General features: G+C 51.1%; 4 protein-coding genes across 4 annotated transcripts; 2 read left to right on the top strand and 2 right to left on the bottom strand.

Annotated features, from left to right (window-relative positions):
- Positions 1-689: 689 nt before the first annotated feature.
- Positions 690-2,563, bottom strand: EsH8_VII_000853 (fungal specific transcription factor domain-containing protein; the record flags this gene model as incomplete). The annotated part of the gene is made up of 4 exons (XM_083270986.1): positions 690-1,079; positions 1,202-1,493; positions 1,563-1,983; positions 2,116-2,563. 4 exons carry the CDS (start codon positions 2,561-2,563, stop codon positions 690-692), a joined length of 1,551 nt encoding a protein of 516 aa, XP_083128543.1.
- A 1,219-nt stretch (positions 2,564-3,782) lies between these two features.
- Positions 3,783-5,207, top strand: EsH8_VII_000852 (MCT family MFS transporter; the record flags this gene model as incomplete). Its single annotated transcript, XM_083270985.1, has 2 exons — positions 3,783-3,982; positions 4,064-5,207. The coding sequence occupies 2 exons, from the start codon at positions 3,783-3,785 to the stop codon at positions 5,205-5,207; spliced, it is 1,344 nt and encodes a 447-aa protein (XP_083128542.1).
- A 2,515-nt stretch (positions 5,208-7,722) lies between these two features.
- Positions 7,723-9,243, top strand: EsH8_VII_000851 (alpha-L-arabinofuranosidase B, catalytic-domain-containing protein; the record flags this gene model as incomplete). Its single annotated transcript, XM_083270984.1, has 1 exon — positions 7,723-9,243. One exon carries the CDS (start codon positions 7,723-7,725, stop codon positions 9,241-9,243), a length of 1,521 nt encoding a protein of 506 aa, XP_083128541.1.
- A 662-nt stretch (positions 9,244-9,905) lies between these two features.
- On the bottom strand, positions 9,906-12,306 carry EsH8_VII_000850 (ankyrin repeat domain-containing protein; the record flags this gene model as incomplete). Its single annotated transcript, XM_083270983.1, has 4 exons — positions 9,906-10,899; positions 10,956-11,053; positions 11,110-11,809; positions 11,870-12,306. 4 exons carry the CDS (start codon positions 12,304-12,306, stop codon positions 9,906-9,908), a joined length of 2,229 nt encoding a protein of 742 aa, XP_083128540.1.
- Positions 12,307-12,746: the final 440 nt, after the last annotated feature.

Below are 12,746 nucleotides of genomic sequence, written 5' to 3'. Positions count from 1 at the left end.
TAAATTCATGAGCTAGCTATACTACGATCAAGTGGCTTAAGATTCAAATGCGGCAATTCTCTTCAACTATGGTATTGATCCTGGTGGGCATAGATAGGGCTAGCCATTGCTGCCAGCAGTAGTTTAATCCTGCTACCGTGGATAATGATTGCCGGAATGCCAGACGTGGACAAGCTCCCAGAAAATAATCAAAGAACAAACTAGAAATTTTCCGGACAATAAATGAGTGTGACAAACTCTGCATTCCAAAGAACTATCACTAGCGTGACACGCAGTATGTATGTAGCGTAAATGCGAGAGACAGCATATGGAAAGGAGTCAAAAGAAAGTGATATATAAAAACAAAAATAGAACAAAAAACAAAAAGCATGTGATCAGTGGGAGGCTTGAACTCCCGGCCTTGGCATTACACAACATGTTGGGTAACATATTAGTACCACGCTCTAACCAACTGAGCTAACCGACCCGGTTATTGTTACTGACATTGTCCCGTGTGTCTTTATGTAGGTGCCACGCAACCAGAATACCCACAGAGCGGACTCTGCCTACTTCGCCTCGCCTCAGTCAAGTATTAATACTTAAAATGATTTCTTGAGTGCCGATGCAGATAATTCCATTCGGTAATTTCAATGAGTAGTTCGGTGCAATTGCGCCTCCCAAACATCATAAACAGTTCCTACGCTATTAATCTAAGTCCGCGAAGGCACATCACTCCAAGAAAACTCCGGTCGCATCCACTCAAAAGTGTCCAAAAGGTCAAAGTTGAAGTCCAGCTGCGCTGAGAAATCCCACTCCATTGCATCCGCAGAAGGGTTGTCGCTGGCCGTCATATTGAGCGTCTCGTCGAGCACACGCTGGACAATATTCCTGCAACCAATGCAAGTACCACCGTTGGCTTCCTTGGGGCTCACCCACTTCAAAAACCCAACCAAAAGGCTAAGGACCTGTACGATACTGGATCTGGTGATTCTGTTTCCGGTGCTATCGGTTGGGACTCCATCACCGCTGTTCATGGTCACTGATGGCTTTAACAGCTCCAGACAAAGGATGCCGCCACCAGGGGCGGCGTAGGCCATTACCTGATTTTTCGAGTTAGCATTTTGTGCTGAAGGTAGACCCCGTCAAGAAAGAACATCCCGTCTGTGGTTCCAGGATGGAACCAATAGTTCGGCGAACCTCGGGGTCGATGAAGCTTACTTACCAGCCATTTGAAGTCTTCGCACAACATGCCAAGTCCGTCCATATTAGTCCAAAACAGCATCGTGGTTGATGTCATCTCGAAGCTGACCGACAGCAACTCCCTGTTATTGGCGCTGCCACAACGGTGCAGAAGCCGTTCGATGAAGAACATGTTCTGCAGGTGCTCCAGTAGCATGAGCAGCCTGACATGGAGCGTCTGAGAACTGATTCCAGGGTCTCTCACATCCGACTCTATGAATCGCATGATGGCTGGCATCTCTGCTGCCGCTTTTAGTTCCTTCGCTTTGAGGGCACTTCGCGGGTTGGATTAGCACACGTCAAGAAGACGAGCAAATGGGAAGCGTCGGGTGCAATTAACTCACTGCAGGGTCTCTACCAGGATGGCGGCCTCAGGTCCTAGGGCGATCTCAAAGATCTCATCCCGGATGACCATGAGCTGATATCGAGCGCGCCAAAATGTGACTGAATAAAGCGCACCGTCGGAATTCCAACCTTTGCTATCAAGGGCGCCAACCGCATCATCAAGCGCCTCGTCATTCGACATCAAGTATTCGTCTTTCAGGTCCAAAGGTAGGGGCGTCAAGACGTATCGACGACTCAGCGAAGGCGGTCTTCCTGTGATTGCAGCACCTACTTTGTCTAGGACGAAAACATTGAGGAGCAATCGTCTTCGTAGCTCTGATGCTACAGTTGGTTTATATGGCTCCTTGGTCGATTCGACGTGAACGCCAAGGAATGTGAGTAACGCTACCGTCTCGCCATTCGACATCCAGGTAGAAAGACCTTGTATCATAAATCTTAGTATCGGGGGTGCCGGGGGGGAATATCATAATGCTGATGTGTATACCCGTTAAGAGCAAGGTTGTTTTTTTCATCGAGTGGGAAATGACAGCACGCAAACATAAATGTACTCACTGGTGTCTCCATCAACGATGGATTCGATGATCATCTTCCTGAAGTAAAGGTAGAGTAGCAAAGTGTTTCCTACTTCAGTGGCTTGCCGCGTCAAAACTACGCAGTCGGCAATACATCTCCTGAAGGCACTCTTTGTTCCATACCCCATAGTGCCGCCTTCTGTGCGGGCAAAATGATCATTCCTAGCCTTGAGCTCCCAGTAGGTGAACAGTAGGCCTAACGTTTCCCATCGTGTGTTGATTCCTGTGAACTGGGCCATCCACACTTCTGGATCTGTCTCATGTTCGGAGAAAGGGCGGGCAGAGTTGCAGCATAGAATGCGGGCAAACTCTGAAAGCTGCGAGTCATCCCGGACGGGTCCCAGAAAGTGACCAAATGTCCCATATAATGTATCTAGAGCCCGTTGTCCAACGGGGTGAATGAAGGCGTTGTGGGGGTCAAAATGCATGGCGAACAGCTTCCGCCCCTCATGTTCTTCGGGAACGTCTCGTAAAACAGCTAGGCAAGTTACTAGTGTTGTGTTATCTGTGGCAAGACTTGTGGTGTCCTTCCGGATGTTGTGTGTCCGACCATCGGTTTGCGAAACGTTATTGGCTTGAGAGTCATGGCCGGATAAACCGTTACCAACCTCCTTGTATACATCACTCCATGAAGTGAACCCAAGATGGCCAGACAATGTTGCCTGGGCACCTATCTCATGACTATGTGCTCGCCGATCTAGAGGCCCCTTTTCGCTATGGAATGGACTTCTTTCCGGGGGTTGTCCAACGAGAGTGGACGCGGTTGCGGGTTCGTATTGTTCGGCGCCCGTCTCCGAACCCGTTATGCTGGAGGAGTGTGGCGTGTGTATTGACTCAGTGGAGGGTCGCATCTGAGCCGGCTTGACCATGGTATATTCGCATGTCTCAGTCCGTCGCCTTCTTTTACAGTTACTACATACGGGACGAGCATGGTCGCAGGCGACTTTCCGACGGCGACAGGGGTCGCATGCTTGGAGCCGACCGTTTTTTCGGTAACGTCGCGGCGAAGTTATGGGCTCCATATTGATGCCGACGATACCGGAAGCCGAAAATGAAATAATACTTAAACGAAGAACAATCCGGGATGGTAAAGTTTGAGGTTCTCGCTGTGGTCGGTTTTCTCGTCGGTGTTGTCGTCGAAGGATTCAGTAGTGAAGTCGACAAGCCGAACTTCTTCCCGAACATCCTCCCGAACTTGTGTCGGAAAACCGGCTTCGGGTAGTCCCACCATCTCGGGAAGCGCTAAACCCTGAAAGGTCAACTCCCGATTTCGTTTTCCGCCTTCCAGTTTTGCTTACCTCCACATTTTAGTGTACTCCAACCTTTGCGGGTCCTGGATGCTATTAAAACGTCTTCGACTGGCTCGACAGGGCAACCTTTGCCGATGTCGATTGCGCCTTAGAGGGCCGCCCTTCCTCATGGACTCTGCCAGTTCATCCCGACGCCGGCCTCCAGTTTCGGCGCGGGGCCCCAGTTGCCATTGTGATGTTTTTTTTCGTGATTGAACGAGCAGCCATTATGTTTCAACATAGGATGTATCAATACACACTCAGTGCACATACTTGTGTCCAATTCAACATCGAGCGTGTTGCCATCTTTGTAACTCGTTTCTATTGAACTGGGCTGAGTATTGAATATATTCTCATCATGTCTATCAAAGGCGCCTCTGAGAGAACGCCTCCGCACTCGGAACGTACTTCCGGACCCGACATAATAACCACACCGTCAAAAAATTGCGTTACCGCAGCCGTGGGCGAGAATGCCGATGTTGCGAGTTGTCCTCGAGACGGCGGTCGTTTGGCCTGGCTGCAAGTCGCAGGTTCATTCTTTTTATTCTTCAACTCTTGGTCAGCATACTTCATTAATTTTGACCTGCCAGTTATCCAGGTCGTGAAGGATAAGCGAACAATTGCTAACCCTTCTCACAGGGGCATCGTCAGCTCCTACGGTGTCTTTCAGACATACTACCAGGAGCACCTCAAAGACAGTTCAGCCGACTCAATCGCCTGGATTGGCTCCATTCAATCCTCTCTCCTCCTCTTCGTCGGAGTTCTCATAGGCCCGCTCTACGATGCGGGATACTTCCGAAGCCTAACCCTAACGGGTATCGTTCTTATATTCCTCGGGATGACAATGACGAGTATCGCAACCCAATACTGGCAAGTGTTGCTTGCTCAGGCATTTTGTGTTGGTCTGGGTGCCGGATGCATATACATCCCGTCGGTTGCCATTATTCCACAATACTTCACCGAGCGTCGTGCCTTGGCCACCGGAATCGTCGCAACGGGAAGCAGCCTTGGCGGTGTCACCTACCCTCTCATCTTTCAGAGCCTACTCCCGCGGGTGGGTTTCCCATGGGCCACGCGAGTACTAGCCTTCGTATCTCTTGCCACAAATGCATTTTCGTTCGCTGTGCTGCGCCAACGAACCGATCCAAACGCCGGGAAACGCCGGCGCCTCATGCTGGACCTCTCCGCATACCGGAACGTTTCGTTCGTCGTCTTCTCCGCAGCCATGTTCTTCAACTTTTTCTCATACATGGCCCCCATATACTACCTACAACAGTACGCCCTCGCCCATGGGTTAGCCAGTCAAGGTTCATCTGGGTTGGGATACTACCTAGTGGCTATCCTTAATGCGGGCGCTATCCTCGGCAGGGTATTTCCCGCATGGCTGGCCGGTCGTTTTGGGTCAATAAACATTCTTCTCGCTGTATCCGTCTCCGTCGCCGTCGTCGCGATGTGTTGGCTGGCTGTACGCGACGGCGCGGGTAGCGTGGCGTTTGCGATCGCTTATGGGTTTGCCTCCGGCGGGCTCGTCTCGCTGCCGCCTACCGTAACCTCGACTCTCGTGCCGGATCTCAGCTTACATGGAACGTGGCTGGGCATGTTGTCCACGACGAATGCATTCGGCTCGCTGGCCGGGCCACCTATTGCGGGTGCTCTTCTTGAAGCCACCGGGAGCTACCTGGGCGTGCAATTGTTGTCGGGTCTTGGTATGACTATGATGACGATATTGGTGGTGGTTTTAAGGATAACCAGGGTCGGTAAAGGTCGGACTTGGATTGTCTAAGGGAAGCAGTACCTCTTGTAGGCAGAGGGTTGTTGTTCACATCGTGAGAAGGCATCATGTGCGTTTGAATAAAGATACATGAGTTCTGTGACAATACACATAGACCTTTACATGCACAGCGGTAGGGTTTCAGTCAAAAGTGGTCGTAGGATCAATCAAGCATATTTAATGATGAGCAGAAATTGGACTTAGGTCTCCTCAGTCTGTTATGCAGACGCCTACTTACAACCCTTCGATTTTCGAGACTTATAACCCACACCCCCATATCATTTCTTCCAGTCGGTAGTGGGGCTCCCATATCAATATCTAACTTGTCGTCGCCGAACCAAACTCGCGCCCCCGACTCTCTCACGCCTAGTCGTGTATTAAGCACGACGACTAAGCACGAAATCACCTTCCTACCGAAACCGTTGGTGGCTGGACAAGCATTCATGCCGACACCAAAAGGCATGTATGCATTCTTTTAGTCTTGCATCCATGTGCCGAAGCGGCTGGGTCGCAACTCAAGAGCATCAAGACTCCACCTTCGTTCATCGTGATGCATAGATTCAACGTCGGCTGCTAATTTCTGCCAGGGCGAGGCCTGGCAAACACGCTTAGTGGGTGGATATAATTGGAGAGCTTCGTAATATATTGGATGATTAGCGTAAATTGCTCCTTCTTGTGACGCCTATATCTTATAAACCATATGGAGCGTTGAGGCACGGCGAGGATGGCACGAACTCGCGCAAAATTGTCAACAGCTGGATGGAGTTGCGTCCCTACTCCACCATCCCGAGACACAATAATTGTAACGAATTTGTTGCTTCAGATTTTGGTGGCTGGAGGGTCGACTCACTCATCGTTTGTTCAGTCACAAATATTGCTTTTCAGAAGCTTAGCAACAAATACCAGGTGGGTGCAATCAACAGAATGGATATCTGACTGATCTTCTCTTCTCTACCCATTCGTAGCGTACGACCCGCAGCCACACTGAACAGATACATTCAATAACATGTTACTGTTAGACTGTTCAGCCAGAATACGGGCAGGCGGTCAGCAGTAGCCGGCAGGCGGCCGCAGCATCGGTAGTGGAACCCAGAGATACCACCTCCGGCCAGCCAACATCAATATCTTCACTGCTGCTGCTGCTGCTGCTGCTGATTTTCTTACTTTCTTTCCCTTTAATAGTCAATAAAACAGAACCAAATTACAGCCTTGAATTTACTACGTTGCCGTACGGGATCCTGTAATACCAACAGTTATTCTCTAAAGCCATGAGGTCAGACTTCGGTCTTGAACCTGGCTTGGACCCTAGCTCTTCCGGCCGAGCATTGCCCAGAAAACCCCCTTACTTTTCTAACTGTATGCTGTGCATAGTCCCAAAAGAACTACCGGGCTCGACCTGCCTGCATTTCCTGGGGTCCCCGCATTTACCCCGCAACACCCTCATGAACGAACCCTAGTCTGCGTGGACATCACCTACAGCTGTGCCAAGAAGCACAACGATGACGGGCGCGGCTGTAGTGGTTGTAGTCTAAAACAGAAGATACCGAGGGATGGGGGAAATATGGGGCTACTTTCGGTGTAGACAAAGGTCGGTGGTCTGGCATTTATGGGCGGAGGGATGGTACATACTAGGACTGTGACTGGTCCGCTTGGAGGAGTTTGGAAATTCGGAGGGAGTTGGCACATGTGCGAGGTAACCAAATACGTGTATGGCCGTTCTTGATTCGATGTTTGTTTTGTCCATTCATTTATTGGTGCCAACTTCACCCCGAATGTCCCAGGTGCGCATCCGCACGGCCGTCTCCTTACTCGGCCGAGACCATCCATATTGTGTGATAACTTTTCAACTTAACAAACAGCGCGAACGATGCTTAGCCTCCAATCCGACAAAAACCTATAGCGTGCTAAGCATACCTGACTATATATCGTAGTGCTGAGTACCTGGTATTGACGCGTCTTTAGTGGCGTCTACGCTATACAGAAACAAAGCTCCAGAACTGATTCACCAGTCGGGAAATTTTATCTCCTGCACTGACGCCGCCCATACCATATTTCATATAACATCCATTTTCTTCTAGATGTAAAGTCCACGCATACACTCTAGCTTACTGAGCTACATACTCCCATTACTTCACCCCAATAATACGACTTTCGGTGCCGGTTTTCCGTTTTATATTACGACCCCGCACCCTAGACCATTTCGGCCACCCCGCTGCGTGAGCTTCATCGAGAATGACACGCCATCATCGTGAGTCGAATGGGACGTGTGCTACCAGTGGGGAAGGTAGCAACTGCACTAGTACTGTATCTATAGTTATTGGAGGAAATTCTTGGCGCCCTGGGACCTTATGTTACCCTCGTTCGAGAAGACGGACGGACATCTTGACTGGTTGAACGATGATGATGGTAGGATAGAATAGACACTACGCGGCTTAAAAGCCCACGACGGACGAGCTTCTCGACGATGAATTCAAGAAGCTCACCGGCGTTTCTCTCTCACCGTCCTGACTTCTGAAAGTGATCAAACATGTTCTCACAACCAAGCTTCCAGCGCGCCCATGTGCTCGCCTTAAGCTTTGCAGCCATGGGCTCCGTTGTCGCCGCTGGGCCCTGCGACATCTACTCCTCCGGCGGCACGCCTTGCATTGCCGCACACAGCACCACTCGCGCCCTGTACAGCGCCTATAGCGGCTCACTCTACCAGGTGAAACGCGGCTCCGATGGTGCCACGACGGATATCAAGCCGCTGTCTGCCGGCGGCGTTGCGAACGCCGCTACCCAGGACACCTTTTGCGCCCAAACAACGTGCCTCATCACGGTCATTTACGATCAGTCCGGACGCGGTAACCACCTTACCCAAGCTCCGCCCGGTGGCTTCAGCGGCCCGGATGTCAACGGCAACGACAACCTGGCCAGCGCGATTGGCGCACCGGTTACGCTGAACGGCCAGAAGGCGTACGGCGTCTTCGTCTCGCCCGGCACTGGTTACCGTAATAATGCTGCCAGCGGCACAGCCAGAGGAGACGCGGCGGAGGGAATGTATGCCGTTCTCGACGGAACCCATTATAACGGCGGTTGCTGTTTTGACTATGGCAACGCCGAGACCAATAGTCTCGATACGGGCAACGGACACATGGAGGCCATTTACTTTGGCGACAGCACCGCCTGGGGCTCCGGCTCCGGCAGCGGCCCCTGGATCATGGCCGATCTTGAGAACGGCCTGTTCTCTGGCTCCAGCTCTGGCAACAATGCTGGCGACCCGTCCATCTCCAACCGGTTCCTCACCGCGGTCGTCAAGGGCGGGCCAAACCTGTGGGCGATCCGCGGAGCCAACGCTGCGTCTGGCTCGCTGTCAACCTTTTACAGCGGCGCGCGCCCAAGCGCGTCCGGCTACAACCCGATGAGCAAGGAGGGCGCCATCATTCTCGGCATCGGCGGCGACAACAGCGTCAGCGCCCAGGGGACTTTCTACGAGGGCGTCATGACCTCCGGCTATCCGTCCGACGCCACCGAGAACTCAGTACAGGCCAACATCGTGGCGGCCAAATACGCCATCACGTCGTTGACAAGCGGTCCGGCGCTCACCGTCGGCTCCTCGGTTTCGCTGCGGGCCACCACGGCTTGCTGCACGACACGCTACCTCGCACATACCGGCTCGACCGTGAACACCCAGGTCGTCTCGTCGTCCAGCACAACCGCTCTCAAACAGCAGGCCAGTTGGACGGTTCGCACCGGCCTTGGGAATAGCGCCTGCTTCTCGTTCGAGTCCAAGGACACCGCCGGCAGCTACATACGGCACTACAACTTCGGTCTCGTGCTGAACGCCAACGACGGCACCAAGCAGTTCCGCGAAGACGCCACATTCTGCCCGGAGGCCGGTCTCAACGGACAAGGTAACTCGATTCGGGTTTGGAACTATCCTACCCGCTATTTCCGTCACTACGACAACGTGGCCTACGCCGCGAACAACGGCGGCGTTCACACCTTTGACGCCGCTGCCTCATTCAACGACGACGTAAGCTGGGTCATCGGCACCAGCTTCGCGTGAGAAACTCAGCCCAATCCATGCAAGAGTCTCGTGTATCTAGCATCTGGACGATTCCGCTGTTCACACAGTAGTAACATACCCACGAGGAATTTTCCAGCCACCTCCAAGTCATAGCTATAGGAGCTAAGCCACTAGAGGGCCGTTCTCTTCTAACGAATGATGTATTGTTTCCTGTTACAGTGCAGGCATCCCAGTAATAATAACAAGATAATCATCTATCGAAATTTCTTATCAATTTGAACTACATGAAACTATCTTCAAAACTCGCTGATGGGTGAACGACGCATCTGCTGGCTAGAACACCAAGTTTGCCCCCCGAACCTAGTTCAAGCTACGTCCGAGAGCAACCTAAGTTAGGATAATGATCCTTAATTCTCTCCTGGCTTTTACCCTGCCTACAGCGTGTTCACCTTTCCCACCCTTGCTCGCTTAAGTATTGTTGAGCGCACATGGAACTCCATTTTATACCTCTATGGTCGTATATATGAGAGGGATTGAAAAGACAACTGGCTCAGAATTCGTCCCGGTTTCCAGGGCCAATACATCCTAGAAAGGCCAAAAGACATGATATCAACGCTTACAAGTTCTCTAATTCCTTCATTTTACGCCTCAAGTCAAGTCTTGTTCTGCATACCAAACAAGCATTGCTTTCTCACGTTCGGTCATCTAAAATCAAGAGCATCCGCGTATTCCGATGTAGGAGTGGAGACATCTGTCTCGTAGCCTTCTCCCCTGGCTTTATCCCCAGCTCTAGATACGCGAATCATCTCAATGAGTCGCAATCTCCATTCGAACGCACTCCCAACCCTTTGTGTCACCAGGTCCATCGCCGTTGTTCCATCTCTACGCTTCTGCTCCGCGTCGACATTCCCGAGCGGAACTCCAGCGAGCACGTCAAGGACTTCCAAACCACTGTAAAGGGCCAGATAGTGCCAGATAGAAGCGTGGTCTTTGTCCGAGCTATGGTAATCCGCACCGGACTGGAGGAGCAAACGCACTATAGAAGGCCGGTTATACATGATGGCATATAGCACACACGGCCTTTTGTGGTTGTCACCAATGTTAGGGTTGGCGCCTCTCTCAAGAAGATATTTTACCTTTGCAACATTGTCATTACGAATAGCGTAATGTAGCGCAGTATATCCTTCCGACCCCTGTGCATTAATGTCGGCACCGGCTTTGAGCAGAGCTGCGTAGTACGGTTCGCTGTTTTCTCCACAATAGTCGCTGATCACATGCAAAGCATTGCGGCCTGAATGAGATGTGGTGTGGACGTCGGCGCCGAATGCCAGCAGCTGCTCTAGACAAGACGGCAACATGGATGCTGCGACCAAAAATGGGCTGTAACCGTAGAGAGTCTTGATGTTGGGATTGGCGCCGGCATGCAAGAGCTTCATTACGATCTCTATCTTGCCACTTGTGACTGCATAGTGGAGTGCGGTACGTCCATCTGAATCAAGAGCATTGACGTCTGTAGATTCAAGTTTCAGTTCTTGGTCTATGTCCCCGTCTTGACGGGCAACAATGAGTTGAAGTCGAGAGAGGCCCTTTGTTTCAGGCACTTCCATGGCTTGCGGAGCCAGACACCGCAAAGCACTGTTAAGTTGCGGATCCCTATTGGTAATCATTTTCGTCCACATAAGATCGACTGGAGATCTACCAAGCTTCTTAGCCTTTGCTTTTTTCTTTTTCTTCTCGACCTGTGTACTCACTGAAATGTGTCATCCTCCTGGTGGATATCAGCGCCGGCTGAGAGCAGGATTTGAACCACTTCAAGAGACTTATTCTCCTTGAGTATATCAATAGCATACTAGAGCAGCTGTGAGCTTCATTATCAGGGAGGGTTATTGCGAGCCAAAAACATACCCAGAGCGCTGATCGGTTTAAAGTAGTAACATCAAGGACCGATGCCTTCCCAGTAGCTAGAAGAAGCCTGGTTGCTTCAGCGTCGCCTCTCCGGATACTCGAGAACAACGGATCATCCGGCGGTCGGACTCTGAGTACTCGTAGTAGGAATTCGGGTCCATGATGGCGCGAAATGCTTAACGATACAAGGAGCACGCGCGCGAAAAACCACCTTGGAAACGCATATTTGACACGCACAGTTGAGTGAGGATGAGTGCGGCAGCTCGCGATGTTGCATTGTCTGATCTTGTGTGACCCTCCCAAAAATAGCATCGACACGGAGCCAAAGAAGTTGTGTATGGACAGAGGCGCCTTTAGAAAGGTTTTGATATGACAGACACAAGGGCAAAACCAAGTATAATCCCTGCGCATCTGCAACAGAGGCTGGAAGTCTAGAGTGCTCTCTGCCTGGCCGTCCAGCTTTGGGCTTTTCTCAGTCAGCGTATCTGTTTCTGTATACACCAGTGATTTTGGGGTCTCTTGGTTGTCATCGATGCTTGTGTCCATGTTGGGAGCATCGGGGAGAAGTGGCGGGCCGGAGATTTGAGCAAAGACGAGTTGCTGTGCGATATGCCCTTGTAATGTGTTGCAATGGGCGAGAATAAAGCTAGTTCTGACCCCAATGTCTTCAACTACTTGCTTCATCTTTGCTTGCGACGACCTGATTTATTAGCGTTGCACGACTCCTCCAGACATGAGAAGAATTCAAACAATGACTTACAAGTTGAGAGAACAGGCTTGCAGCATGATCGTCAGTTCGAGATCCTTAAGCTTCCTCCGTAAAGCTTGCGTATTGCCTAATTTCCTCGCCCATAGAACCCTGTGGACCTTGATCCCACTTTCTTTATCTTGAGCAGATCGAAGAAAAGTATCGACCAAGGTCTCCAGCTCCAGAATTACATTACCAGCATCGTCTACGAGCTTGCGTAGGCTCCCACATACTGGTATAAGTGGGGCACTGGCAACATCCGCCTCAATACAATCAACTGCATCTCTGAGATGCTGCAATACCCGTGTAAGATCATTGAGCTCATTGATCAATGCTTCAATATCACGTGGCGCGCTCCACAAGGGCTTGAGCTTCTGGAGCAGGCCACTAAGGCGGTCACCAGCTTGTATGACGGCGATGATGCTGGCAACAACAGACAGTGGTTCCATCACACCCTGATGACCGAAGTCAGAAAAGGCAAATCCACAATTCAATGCACCTGGTTGTGGATGTAAGAAGGCTGGTTACCTGACCTACTAGGTGAGCTGCTAGGTCACGGTATTTATGTGGTAAGCGCGGGGTAGGGATGCGAGGCAACTTGCAGAGCCTCATCCACCTAGAAACAAGGCAAGTGGCCGCCCACCCCAAGGCGACATCTTTTAAAGCCACTGGTGGAATCGATACCAAACAGGAGGCACATCCGCCAATCGTCTATAGTTCACCCAGCACATGTCTCAGGCACGTAAGCTGTGGCTGACACGTGTGCCAATCAAACTACCGTTAACCACTGATCCGCATAATCCCAACCCAATAGATTCCCATCCGGGCGAACTAGCTCGCCAGAAGTGTAGTACGGAGTGTGATATGTAGAAAGTGCACTGCCAGCCGC

Source organism: Colletotrichum jinshuiense, chromosome 7, assembly GCF_051148585.1.
Source record: "Colletotrichum jinshuiense chromosome 7, complete sequence".
Classification (NCBI taxonomy): domain Eukaryota; kingdom Fungi; phylum Ascomycota; class Sordariomycetes; order Glomerellales; family Glomerellaceae; genus Colletotrichum; species Colletotrichum jinshuiense.
This window is presented reverse-complemented; position numbering and strand designations above follow the sequence as displayed.